General features: G+C 34.4%; 1 protein-coding gene across 7 annotated transcripts in view; it reads right to left on the bottom strand.

The window, feature by feature from the left end:
• The window catches only part of PTPRK (protein tyrosine phosphatase receptor type K), a 432,976-nt gene that overhangs the window by 203,676 nt on the left and 207,281 nt on the right, over positions 1–22,019 (bottom strand). For all 7 annotated transcript variants that reach the window (XM_087718519.1, XM_087718514.1, XM_087718515.1 and 4 more), the window contains exon 6: positions 10,427–10,601. In XM_087718519.1, the coding sequence (XP_087574645.1) occupies positions 10,427–10,601 (175 nt within the window). The remainder of the gene's footprint in view (positions 1–10,426; positions 10,602–22,019) is intronic.

Below are 22,019 nucleotides of genomic sequence, written 5' to 3'. Positions count from 1 at the left end.
TATTTATTTTACAATAAAAATGTGTTTTCTTAGAATCTACCTCGGGCTTATTTCACTTAGTCATAAGGTATACTTCAAGGAAAACCACGATTCACCCCTCATCAATCACAGGGCTGAATTTACAACCCTCACATAGAGAACCAAAGGAAGTACGGAATAAACATAAATAAGTTATTAAGGATTAATTTGTTGAGAGATTGCCAAAGATGAAGAAACAGAAGAAAGCAAGCTCTCTTCCTGTTTCTTCCTTCCCATTCACCCTTCCCATCCTCCCTATTTTCTCCTTCCTCTCTCCTTCCCTTCTCTTTCCAGCAAACAGATAAGTGACCGCTGCTAGGTTGGCAAGGACACAAAGGATTGTGAGACTGGCTGGACACTGTCACAAGGTACTGAAAATGAAGATCATGTGACCACAGCAATAGCCCAGCAGCACCGCAACAGCCAATAGCATTGAAGCAAAGTTTCCCAACTTTCTCAAATTTCACTCCATTGGATGTCAAGCTCCCAGGTTTTGGATACATTCTGTATCCAAATATCTTGGTTCAAAAATATTGCTCAGGTAAGGGTTGTGATGAATTTTAGTGCTATCTAGGAATAGTATTATAGCTACAGATGACAAGCAAATTAGCACTAATTTTTTGCCAGGGTTTATTAATCACCCTATAACATCTAGTATTTTATGAAGAATAATAGACTGCTTATCTGATAAAAGATAAGAAGCATAAATCAACAGGATGTCTAGGAAGAGATCATAAAAGAGTTAAACCTGCTAAACCTGCAGCTAAATTAGATCTCCACTCTGAAGAAATATGAGTATGTCATCTGCAAACAGATTAATTACATGATGCTTTGTTTTTATATTAGAATAAATATTTTAGCTGTTCAGAATATTCTGTGTTAACCCTTCTATAATGAGATCAAGCAAAACAGAAATAAGATTCTATGTTTGTTAGGTGGATTTGTTAAGAGAAACATTCTATCCATTAATGCTATTTACTGCTCAGGGATATATGCAATTAATTATGCAAATGAACTTAATACGTAAATCCCCTTTCCAATAACAATTTTTCAAGAAATGTAATTTCATTTCTATCAAATACTTCAAAATAACTAAAGGCTTCAGAATGGGGTGTTAATATATTTGGCATAATTTATTACACTGGAGTCTTCTAAATCTTATTTGGGTTAGGAAAAATCAGAAGTCTTTGCCTTTGATGGAAAAAAAACGTGTCATTTCGTAAGAAATTTTCTGCAAGTAGATGAAGACTTTCTTGCAATGAAAATAAGGATGCTTACATTTTGCTTTAGGCTTGGTGCTCTGGTTTATTAGTATTATGAGAACAATTAAATCCATATTATTAAAAAAATCTAATGTTTTGGTCAAAAAAGTTAGTAAGGAGCATGGTCAATGGAGCCAGTTGAGGAATGAATTTGGCCTAGGCAATAAACATTACTGTGGGTTCCATGATTAAATTAATTGGTGCTGATCATTACTGATTGATAAGAGCCAGTATGTGTGTTGAGGTTAAGATGTTGGAGTCAAGAGACCCAAGTTCTAGTCCAGGTTATAGTCCTCCTTCAGCTCATTTAATGCCTCTGGGCCAATCATTGTCTCTGATTTGCCTCTTAGAATAGAAGAGGGAGCCCTAAGTTCTTGTACATAGGAAGGAGGGAGGGAGGGAAGGAAGGAAGGAAGGAAATAATGTTTATTCCCCTGAAAGAATATTGAAGAAATTGAACTGAATGTGAACATTATGGTGCCTTATTTTTTTTTATTCTTATTTCATTTGATAAAAGAAATTGCTGTTTTTCAAATTAAAAGGTTTCAGAAAGATTCATATGAATGGAAGAGGGCTCTTAAGTCTGCTTTTATCCAAGGTAGTGAAGGATTTTGGGATTTGTGTGTTGAGGGAAGGAAGAACAGAGTGAGGCAGAGACACTGTCTTCCCTTTGCATCATCCTTTTTCCGCAGCATTTCTGGCTTTCAAATAATCAAAAGGGATTGCCTTCTATGGGTTTTTTCACAGAACACACACCACTTTTCACTGCCTATCAATTTCATCAATTCAAAAATAACAACAAAGGAAGAGAAACAACCTGGGTGTGTGTGTAATAATTGATTAGACGTGTGAGGAAGTATAGTAATAAACTGCTATTCATCAAATTTATCAATCAGAATTTCCTATTAAAACTGAAACAGCGGACTGAAAGCTTGATATAGTTATTATCATAATATAAACTCATGTTTAAAAAAACAAGATTTTTATATGATTATTTAATGGTTCATATTCCTGAGAGTACATACTCTTTATTTCCCATGCCCATTTTAATTTGCTCCATTTTGCAAGCTTTTAGAAGAGTATATAAAGTTTGGGAGTTGGACTTTTAAAAATGGTAATATTGATTTTAAAAATGATAATATTGAATCTTATGGAAAAAAGCTATGAATTAGCAAAGATAATATAGTTCTGCATACAGTTTTTTTCCCTAGGCTGAAAGCAAAGCATATACATAGTTGTATATACATTTATTTTCAGCCTCCTGAAGATGTTTAAAGGGATGCATGATAAAATCCCTTCATGTACCCATAAATTATACATTATTTTTAACTGGTTATCAAATTAAATAGCAATTGTTTTGCAGCATTATTAATATTCTTCATAAGACAGTGTACTGTCAGAGCCAGAGGAATGGTGCAGCTTCCCAAACTATATTAAATGACATGGATTCCCAACGTACCAGATAAATTCTTGGTTAACTAATTAACTTTTAGCTTAATGAATCTCGTTCCTTATTCTACAACTAGAGTGATGAAATATTCCCTAATTGGCATTTCAGTGTTACAGAGTTTACTTCTATGCTGCAAGTAATCAGTAAACATTTTGCATCAAGATTAGAGGCTAAAAAAACAGAGGGCTCAAAATTAGTTAAATAATTAATTAAACCAATATTGGGTTATATTGGGTTATTTTTCAGATGGCTACATAGCAATTTAAAGGTAGGTTTGAACAATGAGATAAGAGACTCAACTTCAGCTTGAATCTCTTTGTTATTCAAGGACTGATGGTATAATTAAAAATTCCACATTAATTTATGAAATTATATTTGACGAGATGAAAGCAAGGAGGGATATGAATGTATCATAAAACAAACTAGTGATCAAGACCATCAATATAGTTTAGACAGAAATGTTGGGGTAGGTTAACTTAGTTTGTTGATACTAGGTACTTGATACTTTAAGATTGAAAGGCCTTCATAATTACAAGTCTACAAGGTGAGTCTCACTTTAGTCCATTTAAAAGAAAAGATACTACATGTTTCAGTTTTGTAGGATGCTTATTAATTCATTTTTATACTTTGTAACTTTTGCAATATATTGCAAAGGAGTAACTTTAGACCTAAGAATTGATCTTCTCATATGGGAAAAATCTATATTGTTTTCATTTCAATGTAAAATAAGACTTTGAAGATTGATTACTAAAGCACATGATGGCTACTTTAAAGGAAACTTTTGCTCTGTAATGTAAAGTGCTTGAGTTTCCAGTCTGGAAGTAAAAAAATGTGTTGAAGATGACCAAACTCCTTTGAAGATAATCAAAATGGTTTTGAAAGTCCACCTTATAAGAAAGAGATGGAAGATCTGGATCTGCAAGTGGATTTGGTTGATCATATAAAAACCAAAAAAAGACATATAAATAATGTACCCCAAAAGTAGGCTATCATTTACATTGAAATGTAAGAGATTTATTAGGCTTCCTTCATAGAAAGTATAAATGGACTTGACTAAAAATGGTAAAAACTTCAAGAGAAGAGGAAAGAGGAGTTGATCTATGGGATCAAAGGACAATTGGGAGGAAGTGGGGGAAACCCAGGGAATGTGTTTGTTTAAGGTAAAGGTAAAAGTTCCCCTTGTACATATGTGCTAGTCATTCCCAACTCTAGAGGGCAGTGCTCATCTCCGTTTCAAAGTCAAAGAGCCAGAGCTGTCCGAAGAGATCTTCATGATCATGTGGCTGTCATGACTATACATCACAGGCACATGGAATGCTGTTACCTTCCCTCCCAAGTGGTCCTATTTTTCTACTTGCACTTTTTTACATGCTTTCAAACTGCTAGAAACTGGCAGAAGCTGGGACAAGTAATGGGCGCTCACTCCATTACACTAGGAATTTGAGCCGCTGAAATGCCGACCTTTCTGATTGTTTACCTGTCTTTAAATAATGAGTTGCTAACTTTGGTGATGTTTAATGGTTATCTAGATTAATGGTTATCTAGATTGGACAGTTTCTTGTTTCAATGGTGGAATAGATTAGTTTGTAATTTGACTATATGAATAAGGAGTTATTAGTAGTATTTAACAGTTTTCATTTTTATTATTTTTATGTAATGTTTAATTGTTAAGAGAGAAATGAGGGGATTTACACTAAATGGAAAGAGGGATTAGGTTGTTCATCATTTTTGTTAAATTTTCATGGATCTTTGAGGATCAATAAGGAGAGCTGAAGATATAGAGATGAGTTTATAGAAAATGAGGTGAGGTATGAAGTGGAAGATTTATCTGGTTGTAATTTAAGAGATAGCAGTAAATTGTTACTGTTGAATATGCCTGCTGGGGATGAAGGAGGCAGATAGTTTTTCTTATTACCTGTGATGGAGGGAATTTTTCTTTATTTTGTGTACACTGTGTGGGTGTAGGAGTATTCTTTTCTTACTTTTCATTGATAATTTTATATGTTTAATATAATTATTAATAACATTATTGAAGAAAAAACATGCATAGAAGCATAAATCATTTCTAAAGTTCCATCCAATTTTCCCTATAAACATGGAAGCTTTGGCTGGAGAAAGAGAGTCATACCTCAAAATACCTTGATGGTACTATGTTGAGGAAAATGACTGTTTTCCAAAACCAACAAAGAATTATCCACCATGTATCATGGTGGGTAGGATATCATTTACACATTCTGTCTACTGAAGCCACTTCCACCCAGCAAAGGAATAGCTATATACAAATAAACTGGGTAAAGCACCTCTTCACATCAACAGGCATAGGAACAAAAAGCAGCGGGAAAGACTACTACCATAAAAAAGAGAGAGGGCAATGCTGTAGCTCTGTCTCTGCTTATTCCCTTTTCATGGCCCAAATGAAGGTTGTTTGCAGAAGCACCTGCCCAAAATAATTACATTCCAATTAGGAAAGTATTCAGTAATATTACAATATGCCTATAAAGCACAAGCAGAATTTTGCTCAACTATCTTCTTAAACTAACACAAGGAATTTTACTTGGAAGGAATTCATTACAATTGCAGAACTGCTTTACATCCAGAAATGTAGATTACTTTTAATTACAAATAGATGTAAATGGTTTATTTTGCTGTTAGACTTTGTTTCTATTGTCAGCATAAATAGATTTTTTTTCCAATGCTAAGCAATTTACATTCTAAAACCTCTCATAATTCAAAGGAGTTGAATAATTATAGATTCTATTCCCTACACACACACACACATCAGACAATAGAAATACCAATTAAAATAAACAAATCCTTTTTCTGCAACTTGAGCTAATATATTCTTTCTCCCCACCCACATTTCTTTTTCTTTATACAGATTCAGCTCTCTCTCTCCTCTCTCTCTCAAGTAAGTGTGTGCGAGTATGTGTGTGTGAAGGAGAGAGAGAGAGAGAGAGAGAGAGAGAGAGGGAGGGAGGGAGGGAGGGAGGGAGGGAGAGAGAGAATGGAACATAATACATCAGCCTTTATTTTTATTTTATACAGTATACAATAGTATACTCATCATGAGTTGAATGATCCATAAAGCTACATCTGAATACAATACTGTAATTGGACATTGTAATTTGTGTTCATCCTAACTGGACACTATTCCAAACCCAGTCTCTGAAATCAGGATTATATTGCACTGACCAGTGCCAATATTTTACCCTTAATACCAGCTAACAAGATATCTGTGCCAGACCTCTGGTATAATAAATAACTGAGCAGCTGAAACTGAATCTAGAAAGAACCTCAAATAGCCCATCAATGTGCTATTTTATAGGTAACATTAACAGGGTCATGATTAGCCATTTCCTGTGAATGATTAAAGAACCAAATTCTTTCAAAATCCTTGAAAGATGTGTTCTGGTTGAGCCTTGTGACACCTCTTTCAAAATTGTTCTCAAACAGAACAAGTGCCCAGAGGACTGAAGGTTACCGATATATCACAAATCACCTTATTTCATCCTAGGAGGGAAAAAATAATTATATCTGCAAAAAGTGATATGAGCCACATTTTAGATATAATACCCAATTATCCATTTCATTTTCATTTATACATGCTGGGTAAGATCATTTATCATGTTTCATGAGAATGACTAGGAAGCACACACAACCAATTTGGATAGGTAGCAAATTACTTACCATATTAACATAGGTTTATAAGATCACATCAACAAGTGTTGTGCATAAATGAGATAATTACATTTACAATGAGCAGAAATATTTGAGATGCAGAAATAATGGTCTCCTAATTGAACATCCTGGTTTGTTTTCTTAAGTATAGTAATTTAGATCCAGCAATCAAGATTGACTGCTGCTGGAACACCAGCCAGGTGTTACTGCACGGCTCTGAATCTGGAGATGAATCTTTTATCATCAAGTCTTCCTTCTCGCCACCAAGTCATCCATCATGTTTCTGAGACAGCTTGGAATGATAGTGCTGGACCTTCACATTACTGCTCCTTGAACTCCATCTCATCCATCTTTTGCATCATGCCTGATTTGCAGCAAAGTATCATCTCCCTGCTGCAAAACCAAGTGTGAACCCAATCATGCCTCTAACCTAGAGTGCCACTCTAATAGTAATTGATTTTTTAGAGCTACACTCAGAACGTGGAAATCCCATCTTTGGGAATTCATAAAGAGAGATGATAAAAATGCAATTGCTTCAGAGAACTCAAATCTATTTATTTATTTGCTTCTTTTCTTTAAATATAAATGTTACTGGTGTTTGTTTTGCATTAGTCCCAGATATACCCACATATGGAAAATTGCAAATATTCTGTGTGTATAGACACACAGTGGTTTTTTTTAGAATACTTCAAATTAAATAGAATACCTTTAGACATTTAAATTAATATATTTAATATGTATTCACCCTGTGCACCAAAAGTGGAACTTATTATTAACCCCTAGTTCATCATTCAAATAAAGCCTGTTTCAAAATCTCCACTGACAATAAACCATTCAAGATTAAGTATAGTAATTAAGTTTCATCTGAATACAGCTATAAAAATTTAATAAATCAAAATGATCAAAATGCCCCAGTGGCAGATTGGAATTCTGTTTCCAATTCCAATTCTCTTTAATACATGGCTTCACTGACATCTTGCATTTTCTCATATCTAGGCTGAATTCCAAATGGTTTCTGCTTTCTGCTGTTACCAAGCACTGGGCAACCAATCTAGTTATCCAATCTCTTTTCAGCAATCCAGCACAACCCTTGAGAGATGTCAGAGTTGGTAGATTTTTCTCTTGTACTCATCAGTGAATGGCAGACAAGAATCAAATATTATGAAAATCTCCCTTCTGAACTCATTAGAACAGAATATTCTGATTCTATATTTCTGCCCAAGGATTTCTTTTTATACAATATTAACAAAAGAAAAGTCTTTGAAGGGCTAATTAAGGGCTGCATCCTATTTTGAGATGAATCCAGGATTTCTGATTTTAAAACATCTAATAAACATAGCATATTTTCCTGCCCAATACATACAGCCTGAGCAGAGTATTAACACAGCCAGCATGCCAGTCTATCTAAAAAAAGAACCTTTTCATGAAAACCTTCAATAAGGACGTATCTATTTTAGATTTTAATATAATATCTGGGATGATGAACTCAAAAATATGTCTACCATCAGGTCACTGTGGATGACAAAATTCTTTCTGCAGTTGACTAAATGTGCACAATGCACTGCACAAACCAGCATCCAAACTCTTTTTAACTCTAGAAAAGACAAGAAACTGAGCCTGAGATAATGAATTCTTGATTTGGGAGAAATATTAAAGTAATCTCTCCATTTGGGAATTATTTTCATGACCAAAAAAATAAGATCGAACTGAGTAGAAATAGTTTTATTATTAATATCCTTCCCAGATGTTACTGCAATTCCTGTGAATAATTACTAGTCTATATGCTACTATCACAGAGCATTTGGAAGGAGACCATCCATCTTTTGATTCATTTAGAAATATGTTTACTATGATACATTGTGAATATCAAAATAGAGGAAGTAGACCCAGACTCATAGATCTGAATTAGATATATGTAATTATTCCTAGAGTCTATCTTCTGCTACTTGACTAAACAATGACAGTGACAGATAATGAACAGGAACACTTAAAGGGAAATGTCTCCTTAAGTAAAGGAGTAAATAAATAAAACACAAATTCAATTTTATATTTTTCCCTTTTACAAACTCAGCAAATATAAATAATTTGAATTACTCATATGGCATAATATTTGATGTTTTCTTCACAGACATTAGAATTGATAGAAATAATACAGCCCCTATTCCTCATCATTTCCATGCTTTTCCAAAACCATTAGCATCTGTTCCTAAAAGCTGTAAATAAAAAAATTAAAAGGATTAATTTTTAAATAAAACCTGTATTTATTTCAAAATTGATCCTTTTTTAATTAAAAATGTAAATACATGCTGTTTTTATTTAAAAATTAGTTTTATAAAAATAGTGCTTAAAATGTAATAAATAATATGAAAATATGAAAAAAATAAAAATTTGTAAATAAGTAAAGAAATATTAGGAGTCCCTTTCAATCATATGTTTTACTAATAACAAAAAATTCTCCTAAGGAAAGAAGGTATCTGGCACCGGTTCATCAATGTTCAAGAATATAATCCATAATCTGTACCACTGTTTTACTCACAGGGCACATTTTTAGGAAACATATCAGAGAGAGACCAAGCATGCAGTAATAGTTAATGGCTGGGACTACTAGGGGGAGGGCCAGGTTCCAGGCCACCATCAACCATGCGTTTCATTGAATGACTTTGGACCAGTCACTTTCTCTCTCTCTCTTAGCTTATCCTACTTCAACAGTAGTCTATCCTTTATACTGTAAGGATGAAATTAATGGAGATCCTCCTGTAAGCTCCCTTGTGTTCCAGGAGGTATAGCAGACTAAAAATTCAATAAATCAGTTCAACTATGAAGGTGCAACTTCCTATAGCATTTGACAACTGTCTTAAAACAATAAAAATGACATAATTTGATGTGTACTGTTATCCATGAAACTAAGGTTTGATTTTTACTGCACCATTTTCTGATGGACTTCATTTACCCTGTTCATTTTCTAACTTTCTGCTGGCTTACCAATATTAAGTGTTAAACTACATGTTCTGACCATATATTCCTGGCAATAGAACTGAGCCAATTTTAATCTAGTTTATCAACAGCCGGTCTTATTCATCTCACATTGATTAAAGCCTAGAAGTGTCAATGTTTGTCTTCTACAAGTTGAAGATAGTCTCATTAGTCAAAATGATATAGAAGCAATACTCAAGATATGACAAAATAAATTGCATTTCATCGTATCATGTTTTTCCCCCCTACAGTTAAGGCTCAGATAGATCAAGATTTGTCAGTATGAGAAATTCAGCACTGAAATTTTTGTTTGTTCCAAATAGCAATAGAAAGTCCTTAAGCATGCCCTGTCACTTTGGGTTTAGAAAGGAATGCACTAATAAACTCTTACCCCCGGTCATTTTTGACTATGGGCAACATTATGCCAGCTTTTATTAAAGGCAATTCATATCACTGGCCCAAAAATTTCCTTTAAAATTACCATCTTTTGTGTCCATAGAATACGACATTGGCGTTAAAGTGCCATTAAGATATAGGTCCTGTCATTGTAGTTAATTTTCAGCACAGTTTTAACACTGGAGAAGCTTTCTCCCCAGGGTATGTTTTTGACTAATGAGGCTTGTTTGATGGTTAACGAAACAAACAAGAAGAAAACACTTTCACTGGGTATTGCTTTTGAAATAATATAGTAAGCATAGCACTCTATATCCTCCAGCTATGAACTCATACTCCCAGGATTTTAGATACAACTTTTAAAATAAAGGATACATCTAGCAATTTCATTAATTTTAATCAACAACCCAATGTAAGAATCATCTATATAACTGTGAGGTTTATAATAGTGTGATTTACTAGTCCACTAGTAAAGGTAGTTGGTAGTCTTTGGGTCCATTGCTCTGTCTCAGCCCAACCCAACCTATTTTTGGAGGGTTGGTTGTGGAGAAAAGTGAGAGGAGTTGTTTTGAGCTTCTGATGGAATATCAATCAAATAAATTAATAGTAAAATATAAAGGGATCATGTCTGAGACAGCTAAGAAACCCTTACCTCGAACAATAAGTTGAGCAAAGTTGGAAACGCCAGATCCTCTCTCAGATTGAGTAACACAACGATATAAATCCTGATCTGTTTTTGTTACTTCCTGAAGTTTAAAGGTAGCAGCAAAACGTCTGTGATTTATGTTTTTTGTTTGGGCCACTGGAATATCTTCTCCATTGCGTCTCTGAAAACAATAAAACTCAGTGTTACAAAAAGGATGGATGATATTGACATCATGTATCTGTTCAGAACAGTTTAAATACTAAAAGGAAAATAACTGATGAATTCCATTCATCAAAATGTGGCTTCACAATGTTTGAAAAGAAACACCTCCTGAGCTTCTATTATGTTTGTTTACCTAAGTAATTTTAAAATATGCCTTTTCTGAGTAAGGGTGATAAACATTAAACACCATATAAATAATTGTATTTTAATCATTTTAATTCCAGATTGCTATGATGGTCAACATAAATGAGGGAAAAGAATAGTGATGGGGGTATGAGTGTGGTGTTGCACATAATCAGTTAACATACTTCAGAAGTTGGAATTTCACAATTTCACAGAGGTTTTGTGCACCATGTCACCTAGTAAGACTGACACAATGCTTTTTCTAAGAATAGCAGAATTACTGTAGGAAAGAAAGTTGGGTTGCTGCAGAATGGACATTAGTCTTGGCACATTCAGTGAACAGCACAACAGCCAGAACACCAAAGAATTTCTTCTGAAAGGCCAAAAAATACTGCAAGAAGTCATAGGATCCTGAAACATTCAGTTCTGAACTGTTTCCTTTATGTGGAACAGTGTTCCACACTTGATAGTTTTGAAAACATCCAGTGTTGTGTTTTGAGAATCATGGAATATGCTCTTCTTGATAGCAACTATGCTACCCCAAAATTAAATGAAAATCTTTGCATTGGTCAGTATTGAAATTATTGTAATAAAACAAAAATGAAAAGTAGCTCAACAAAATTAAATAATTTATGTTTAGCAAGTCTCAGAAAATGTCCAATGTCCAATTTAAATCATAATATGTTTAGCAAGTCTCAGAAAATGTCCAATGTCCAATTTAAATCATAAGATCTCTAATCTCTGTTATGACTTACAGCAAACAAAAAGGTTCTTTTTCCTAACAAAAAGCTGTTTATTTTAATTAGCTAGTTCCAAAACCTTATATTAAAAATTTCAATATCCCTAATTTGTTTGGTCCCTTGATTCATTTACAGCTCTCTTGGTTCAAAAATCCATTCAGCATTTTGCCATTTATTTCAAATTCTTAAACTTACAGTTTCATTATCTTCAGAAATAAAGGTAGACTCAACAGTTGGCTTTTTAAAACTTGTTATACTGAAGATTTTAATAGCCCTAAGATAGTTAAATAGGCAATTCCTGAAAATGACTAGAAGGAGATTAGTGTTCTTTAAAAAGCCCTGCTGCAGTAATGAGCTTGATGATCAATTTTTCTCCTAGCACTAAAAAGACCACTGTCTCCTCATGGAGAATAGCCACCCAGGGGACAGGTGGACAATCCCCTATCCTCTCCTTATCCAGAAAGTTTTTGAAGAATTAGTCTATTCACTGATTCTTCAATCTTTGTCATAGTTGTTGTCACAGCTTCACTGTCACAGCTTTACTGTCCATGAAGATGTGTTTAGCTTGTTATTGCTACCAGAAATTGAATTGCAATAATATCAAAATCTTGTAAGATTTCCAGTGGGACTACAGCAGTCCATCTGATGACAAGATAATATTTTAGTCCATCCCTTCATGAGTTTATGATTTTGGGGTGTGTGTGCTCTGGTTTGAACGTATTTGTGTGGACGGCTTCTGGAAGGCAAATTACTTCTATTTCCATTTTCAAACCCACTCAAACTCCCAAAATGTGATGAAATTGCACTACCATAATGGGATCATTTTGCTGTCAACCTTCAACAATCTGCAGGTTTCCTAGTCTTGTCTTACATGATAACACACATAATGGCTTATCACTAGTTGTGGATTTTCTTTATTCTTCACGAATAGCTACTGTAAGGCAACTTGGAAAGCAATGTTACCACGGCATAAACATTTGTATCGTGAATAGAGAGAAGGAAATGAGGGACTGCAAATGTTAAGGCCCCTAGATTTGTTACATCACTTAAAACTTGGAAGACAAAAACTGTGGTCCTGGTGATCAACCCCGATTGGATCATGCAACATTATCCTGGGACATGTATATTTGCCTTCATTTGAGATATTACTTGTAGTTTAATGATAACAGCAAACTAAAATAAAGTAATTGTTAAAATACAAGGAAAGAAAGTTCAATCATAAAGAATATAAGTGTCAGTAAAAAACATTAAAACTAACAATAATCCAATATTTTATACATTGACATATCTATAGTTAGAGAACATTACAATCTGGATTGCCATAAATTTTATAGATAGATAGATGATAGATAGATGATAGATAGATGATTGATCGATGACAGACAGACAGACAGACACACACACACACACCGAATTGCCCATCGTTAAAAAGGAAAGGATGAGATAAGGGCCCCCATTTCATATCAGCAATCCTTTCAGCAATCCTATACAAATTTACCTATTTTTTGCTACTAATAGCAAATTAGAAATATGTTCTCCATCAGCATGATTATTCCGCTGGCCAAAAGGAATATCAAGAAAAGACTTTTCTATCATAGGGCTATTGAGATTGGGAGAATCATCTATAGAAAATTTTATTTATGGGGAAATATCAGAAACGTCTTCTAAGGCAGAGGAATCTGAAAAAAAATCAATTCTAAGAATAAGAAATAGTTGTATATTCAAATGCACTCAGAAACATTAATTTTATATACGTTAAACATTACTCTCAGTTGTACCATCTTTATCTCAAGATACTAATGAACAAGGGAAAATATTAAAGCTACTCAAACTGTAGGCTTAAAATACTAGCTTGTTCCAATAATGGTACACAGGGTGATCATTCATGCCAGGATAGAAAGAAGGTTCACGTGCAAATCAAATGTAAGCTATTACTTATAATTTTAAGTGTGATTTATTGATGACTCTGTGTTTCAAACTTATACCTTAAAAATGGGAAAGGAGAATTTAACGTTATTAAGATGCAATAACCAGAATGTGGCTAGTCAGTTTCACGGAAACTAACAGCTATCGGTTTATCAGTGGAACAAAAATGGAATAATAACATATTATGCTTGACCAATGATTTGCCCTATGGCCTTGTAATCAGTGAAGAAATGGCAAGTAAATTTCCCTAAGCCATACTGAAAGAGTCAAATGTTAGTAGCATTTAGGCATCCCGAGAGAACATATATATTGCTTATGTGACTTACAGAGGAGTTGCAAATGAAACAGCCAGGGGAAATGATTGCATTTTTTTCATGAAAGAGAAGCTCTCTTCTAAACTAAATGACGGAAATGGCTTCACAAGACAGAATACAGAGTGACAAGAAGAGTTCAATCTAGGCACTCACATGCTCAAAACTGAATTTATAGGAAAATCTCAAGTAAACTAAAATAAAGAATAAAATTGCAGCATTGGTATCCAATGCTAATACAGTATAGCATCTGAAAGACATTATTCTATTGTGAGTTTACAAAAACTATTATCTAACAATATCTAACAATATACCGGTATATTTTTTCTCTGCTATACTGGTAGTCCTTAATGTATGACCATAACTGAGTCCAAAATTTATGTTGCTAAGTGGGACATTTGTTAAGTGGGCTTTGCCTCATTTTACAACTTTTATTGCTACTGTTGTTAAGTGAATCATTGCATTTGTTAAGTTAGTAAACCATTTCTAAGTAGATCTGGCTTTCCCATTGACTTTGCTTGTCAGAAGGTCACAAAGTTTATCACATGACCCTAGGACACTGCAACTATTATCACATGACCCTGGGACACTGCAACTATTATCACATGACCCTGGGACACTGCAACTATTATCACATGATCTTGGGACACTGCAACTATTATCACATGATCCTGGGACACTGCAACTATTATCACATGACCCTGGGACACTGCAACTATTATCACATGACCCAGGGACACTGCAACTATTATAAGTTCCAACTATTATAAATATGAACCACTTTCCGAGCATCTGAATTTTGATCATATGGCCATGGGGATGTTGCAATAGTCACAAGTGTGAAAAATAGTCATAAGTCCCTTTTTCAGTACCGTTACAACTTTGAACAGTCACTAAACAAACTGTTGTAAGTCAAGAACTACTTTTATTGAGCTGAAATCACTATGTGTATAATTTTTAGGCAATGAATTACTTGGAGTATTAATGTGAAAAAAAGACACCCAAGTATTTATTTTGGTTATTTAATAAAACAAATTATAACTCTTCTTTGAAAATACTCCAATAACATGAGGAGGGAAATTAAGGTAGGAGGAGTAATAGAAAAGTTCTAGAGAATTGCACTGAAATGTTTTCGCTTAGTTTCTTTTAATTTTCCCCAACTATGTGACAGTTGTCATTCAATTTGAGGGAAAAGAACATGCACTCAAGGGAGATTTTCAAAGAAAACAAGAGTTTTGATGAAATTCTCCTCAATCTTATTGATGACATATAGCATCTTGCCTGAATTTTGAAGCAACTCTGGCTTGTGTTACTATCCCTGCTTTTACCACCCAATCCTCTCTTCTCTGATACAATATGTAGTAGCCAGTTCTCATGCCTCAGTTACATTCTAAGGGAACATATAGGAGAGTTCAGAAAGTGCAGATAGAGAAGGAATCTGAAACATGATGGAAAAGATTGAAACAAAAACAAAAAATTCTTTGGGAAACTGGAAAAGAGATTTCAATATAGTATTAACTTAAATAATCCAAAGGCAGTAAGGTTTACAACATTGTAAGCAAATGATGGCATAGAAATATTGGGCAAAGAAATTTAAAAACAAAGCTCTATAAAGTTCAACTTTTTCCAGCATAAAACAGCAATGTTTGCAACTTTTCCTTCACATTCCTCACTAAAGAAAGAAAACGTATTTTCAATTTCAACTAAAGTTCCTGTAAAATATGAAATTTTTGTCCCAGTAGCTACAATTTAAGCATAAGAATAACAATACCCCAGTAACGACAATTTAAGCATAACAATTTAAGCAGTAACTACAAATTAAGTAAATTAAGAACCATGGTGGAGCAGTAGTTAGAATGCAATACTGCAGGCTACTGCTGCCTGCCGGCTGTCTGCAATTTGGCAATTCAAATCTCAGCAGGCTCAAGGTTGACTCAGCCTTCCATCCTTCCAAGGTTGGTAAAATGAGGTCCCAGATTGTGGGGAGGCAATATGCTGACTTTGTAAACCTCTTAGAGAGGGCTGTAAAGTACTGTGAAGCAGTATATAAGTCTAAATGCTATTGCTAATGCTATTCTATGGTTATCTTAATTCAAATGCCAAAGAAAACTATAGTTGAAATGAAAGCTCTCATTTACCACTGTCATCTTTTTTTGGGCGTGGGGATGCAAAGAGGAAGGTGAGGAACGTAGGCACACCAAGATCTATTACAAGTTAATTCATGTAGTCAGAAATAATGATTTTTTGTATGCTTGATCCAAGTCAAGCTGAATTATCTTTAGTTTATCAATAAATCATAATGACCTTGGTGTACAATGGCCAGGTTATCTATTCTGTTGAGTTTTATATATATTTTTTAAAAAATAATTGTATTATGTTACAATGATAACCATCACCAGAGTTGTAAAGGCTGTTAAGACTCAATGGACATGTAAAAGTGGAATGGTGAAGCAGACCAGAAGCATGACAAGAGGCTCTAGTTATGATGGAACTATTTGAAACAAAGACATTTTCAAAAACAAATCTCTAATCAGAGAATTGTGTATAAGGGCAGGAAAGCTATTTGAAGAACCACCATCAGAGGAGCTTGGTGGGGGGGGGGGGAAATCAGTGAGATAATACTCTCATCTTCCGAACTGTAATAGAAAGAGGCATCCGCTGAAGAATGATGTAATGCTGGACATGCTCTAAGCACCAGTTAATTTGCAGAACTGAGTCTGGAGGGAATCACATCTGCAGTAGTCCCCTGAATCATATGTCACCATGGTTGCTCCGTTACAATGAGAGAGAACATGAGGAGACATAAATTGCCTACAAGGCTGTGGAAGCAAAAGAAAAAGAAAATCCGAGGAGAGCTTTACAAGACAATTTTATAGCAGGGAAGGAAAATTAAGAATTGGAAAGCAAGACATTGTTAAACTACCTCGCACCACAGCAGGAATCTGGTAGGGATTTATCAAAGCAGGTAGTTTAGGTCTAAATCACATATTTTACTTGCCAGGGCCTTGGTGGACTTTAATCTGATTAAAGATAGAAAATTTAAAGTACCACCTTTACTCTTTCCGCAACAAGGCACAGTTAAGTTTCATGGCTTGAGGCACTGGGGACACAAGTGGCCTCTCAAAGCCAGATGTGTGATCCTTAGATCCTATCCAGAAATTGCCACTGAATTGCAATGTTGAATGGGACTTTAGGGGAACAGTAATTAAAAACACAGGAAGCAATACAGTCAGCTATGCTGAATTGAATGTAAATGTAATTTAAGTGGAATCAACACCATCTACTGCTATATTCCAGCCCTGTTATTTTTTATTGGGAATGACCCTAAGATGGCATTTAGAAATCATCTAAATGAAATTAGGTAATTACAGTTCAAACAGGAGGTAGGGCAGTATTGAAACTGCAGACGTACAACCAGGTTGTGCTCAGGTTTTCTACTGCCTTTATATATATATATTTAAAATGAGCACATCTGTAAGATGGAGTCCCTCTCATCACATGGTAGGAAAACCATATTTTCTAGCCTTACCCACTCTGCTGGAGTGTTTAAAGCTAGAAAATATGTAGGTCTGTTAGAGACTTCCTGCTGAAGCGCAGATGTTCCTTTTCATTGAACTAGCTAAATTATTAGGGGTCACTTTTCAGAATGATTAGGATTCAGGAGACAGTTTTGTAAATAGATACCTGAAGACTCATCCATTATTGGTCCAAAGACCCACCTTCGTGCCAATTTACAGTCAAACCATTAAAAAGATATTATGAATGGTTCTGCCCTAATGGCTGAGGAGATAAATCATATCTAATGGGAAATACTTGGGTTATGAAATGTTAATAACTCTATTCTTTTTACTTCAACTGGTCTTGTTAAAATTCTGTGTTGCTCATGCCTAAGAAAAGGAATATTTTTAGTCTGAGAACTGCCCTTCTAGGGCTAAAACTGCTTTATAGACTATTTTAAAGAGTTGTTCATACTCTTCATGTTTTATTTCAAGCAAACAGTTATTTTCAAACTATCCCCTTTTAAGATCTAACAAACATAGTCAATTCCACACTACCTAAACTCAAACCTCTTAACAAAAATATTCGTTAAAAGAATGAATGAATGAATGAATGAATGAATGAGTCTCTTGCTTTTTTTCTAGGGCATGCAAAACAAAATATTATGTCTTAATTTGCATACTATAATTACATAAATTGCTGTGTTCATCTATAATCCTAAACCAAGATTTTTAACCATATGTATTCACCTTGATTCATATGTAATGCTAAGATAAGGCCTGGGATAATACTTCATGCTATGTCAAAACAAAAATGTCCTTATGGAGCTATAATTCCATAAAGAAATTAAAAGTATACATTATTATCATTAGCTAGAATTATCTATTTCATAAATGCAAATGTTGTAGTTGGCAACACCTCTCATCATTCTAATGAAGAGCAAAAAAAATATATATCAATGGACATCTAACTATAGTAAACCTAAATATATTAATAAACCTATATGTGTATGTGTATGTGTATGTGTATATATGTATATATGTATACATATATACACATACATGTATATGTATGTGTGTATATGTGTATATGTGTATATGTGTATATGTGTATATGTGTATATGTATATATGTATATATGTATATATGTATATATGTATATATGTATATATGTATATATGTATATATGTATATATGTATATATGTATATATGTATATATGTATATATGTATATATGTATATATGTATATATGTATATATGTATATATGTATATATGTATATATGTATATATGTATATATGTATATATGTATATATGTATATATGTATATATGTATATATGTATATATGTATATATGTATATATGTATATATGTATCAGCGGTGGGTTTCAAAAATTGTTCGAACCTACTCTGTGGGTGTGGCCTCCTTTGTGGGAGTGGCTTGCCGCCCATGTGACTGGATGGGAGTGGCTTGCCGCCCATGTGACCGGATATGAAGATGCCGACGGCACTTGTCAGAACCACCTTAAATTACCTCACACACAACACTGGCATGCAAGGTGGCGCAGTGGTTAAAAGCAGCACTGCAGGCTACTGCTAGATCAGCAGGTCAGCGGTTCAAATCTCACCGGCTCAGGGTTGACTCAGCCTTCCATCCTTCCGAGGTGGGTAAAATGAGGACCCAGATTGTTGGGGGCAATATGCTGACTCTCTGTAAACCGCTTAGAGAGGCCTGAAAGGCCTATGAAGCGGTATATAAGTCTACTGCTATTGCTACTGCTATTGCTATTATGCATAAGAATATGATGTAAACCTGTTTTTTAAAAGGCATCTTTGGTTTGCATTAAAACAACTTCAACACATGCAATGTTCTGATTGCACCACAAACGTAGTAGTCATCATTACCTTTCACAGAGGCACTGAGTTTTATAAATAGGAGCATGATAGTGTAGAATAATCATATCCAAGGACCAGTGGTGGGTTTCAAAAATTTTTGGAACCTCTTCTATAGGTGTGGCCTGTTTTCCAGGTCCACTGGTGGAACCTCTTCTAACTGGTTTGGTAGATTTGACGAACCGGTTCTACCTAATAGGTGCGAACTGGTAGGAACCCACCTCTGATATGTATATATATGTTCTATTGACCGGTATCTTTATTGAACAATGATTACAAATAATTTACAGAGATTCTGGCTGAAAGGTTAAAAATAATTTTACAGAAAAGAAAGAGAAAATAAGGTGGTGTCATAGCAGGTGTGAAGGATGGTAAATAATACATTCCAAATTATACCTTATACCCCTTTTAAATGGAATAATAATAACATAAGAATGGCAAAGAAAAAGAATAACTATGTGAATGTATACCTATAACTGCATGTAAGCGAATAGATGACAGTAAAAATATAAAGCACAATATAGGTAAATAATACTTGATCATAAGTAGCTAAGTATAAATAAATAAAGAAATGTATATAAAAATGGATAATGAGTAACGAGATTACAAACGCAAGATAGAAATGTATAGAAAGGAAAACACTAACTGCAAAGAAACCGATTCGGAACTGCTGTATGATATACGATGGAACTTATTGTTCCTATGTTGTTTTTAAGTTATGTGGTTATTTTTGTTAATGTGTTTATGTGTTCTGTTGATGTGCTTATGTGTATAAAATAAAATAAAAAAATTAAAAAAATAATTTTACAGGATATTATTCATGAATATCAGTAGATTTTTACTTAAAAGTCAACTATAAGACAATATTAGAAATATTGAGAATATTTTGGAATATCTTGAGCAACATAATGAAAAATAAACTGCATTACCATATTTTTGGACTATAAGATGCACAGGTGTATAAGATGCACCATGATTTTGAAGAGGTAAATTTAAAAAAAAATTTTTTTCACTCTTCAGGCCACCGAAACCCTCTGCACGCCTTGTTTTTTGAAAAAAAAAAAGGGAAGGCATGCAGAGCTTTGGGAGGCTTGTACAGTGCTCCGGGGGGGGGGGGAAACGGCCTGGTTTTTGGGTCAATTTTGCCCTCCCCAGCCCCCAGGAGCTCTTTGCAAGCCTCCCAAACCTTTTGCACATCCATTTGTGCAAAGGGAGTGGGGTTTCAGAAAGCCAAATATGTTGTATTCAATGTATAAGACACACCCAGATATTCACCCTCTTTTTTGGAGGGTTATATTCTGAAAAATACGGTCAATTTTAGATGACTTTGAATATACAGTGGGACCTCGGGTCACGGTCGTAATCCATTCCAGGACTTTGGTCAACACACAATTTGGTCGTGACCGGAAGAAAGACTGACTGCATGTGTGCATATCCCCCCCCAAAAAGGTGCACAAGGGAAAATAACTGTAGCAGGAAAAATTGCTGAGACGGTGTTTGTGAACAGAATGAAACATTTAGCAGATTTTTTGGCTGACACCTGATTTGGTCGTGGTCAGAACCATTTGTGATCCAAGGTCCCATTGTAATTTTTTTGCTTGTTTCCTTAGCATCCTGGTGCATATGAACCTTGAAGATAATTTTATTAAATGGGTAAGATCGAGTTACACTTTTCAGAAAGTACAAATAATTGTTAATGAAGAATTAATAAAATCTTGTGAGATTCAGAAAAACAAGCCCCTGTTTCCAATTTTGTTCATGTTTTTTCTTCAAGTATTGAATAGAGATATAAGTCAAGGTCAGAAAATCAAATTAAAATTAAAATTATAAATTAGGGGCATTTTGTAGATGATTTGATCTTAATTTTAGAAAATCTATTAGTGGGAATAGAATAGGAAATGTAAAGCCATTGGTATATTAGCAGGTTTCAAGATTCAGAACACAAAGATGATAACAAAACTTTGATATTTGAAGATGAAATAGAACTTATGTAGAAAAATGGTTTTACAATTAAGAAAAAGTAAAATACTTGAGTATTACTACAGTAAATATGAATTGTAAGTTACTTCAAATTAATTATGTTATGAAATGGACTAAAATTTAACAAGGGCATGTTAAAATGGAGATTTTTTTTAAAAAAAATCATAAAATACCTGTTAGGACAATGGATAAATTTATATGGCCAGGGGTAAAAATATGTTAAATATAAGCTATTACAAGGTGCAAAGGAGAGAGAATTGGGTTTACCAGATTTGAAATTGTATTTTGCTGCTTGTTGTTGATCTGAATGAAATAACTGATTTTGCTAAGAAACACGAGACTTTTAGAGTTAGAAGATCATGACAAGAAGTTTGTATGACATGGATATTTATGGTAGTATAAAGTCAGTGATGGGTTACAACTGGTACGCCCCGGTACGGGTGTACTGGTGCCTGCCGGGAGCACCAGGTACCATTCCGGTATGGTGCTCCGAGGGCCGGACCACCCGCCCGTGCTCCTTACCAGTATTTGAGCTCTTCGTGGCTTCTGCACACGCACACAGAGCGTATGGTACCTGCGCAATGCTCCGTGAGCAGCTGAACTGTTGCAGAGGCATCGCGGAGCATTGCAGGCAGTAAGTACACATGTGTATTCTGCATGTATATGCTGCACACATTCATGTGGTGGACGCCGTGCCCCTTTGCAGCATACCGGTTGCAACAGGATCTGGAACCCACCACTGTATAAGGTTAAAATTAGGATAGACTTTAAAAATCTTACTTCAAATGTATGTTGGAAAGGTGAACATATAAGAACATGTTAAAAAAAGCTTAAAAATTTATTCAAATAGATACTTTAATATAGAGGATTTTAAAGATCAATATTCAGCTGAATCCAGAACATTTCT

This window comes from Thamnophis sirtalis, unplaced genomic scaffold, assembly GCF_051295495.1.
Source record: "Thamnophis sirtalis isolate CommonGarterSnake01/CBP01778 unplaced genomic scaffold, rThaSir2_p1.2 scaffold_6, whole genome shotgun sequence".
NCBI lineage: Eukaryota > Metazoa > Chordata > Lepidosauria > Squamata > Natricidae > Thamnophis > Thamnophis sirtalis.
The sequence above is the reverse complement of the archived record's forward strand: the minus strand, read 5'-3'. Positions and strand labels throughout refer to the sequence as shown.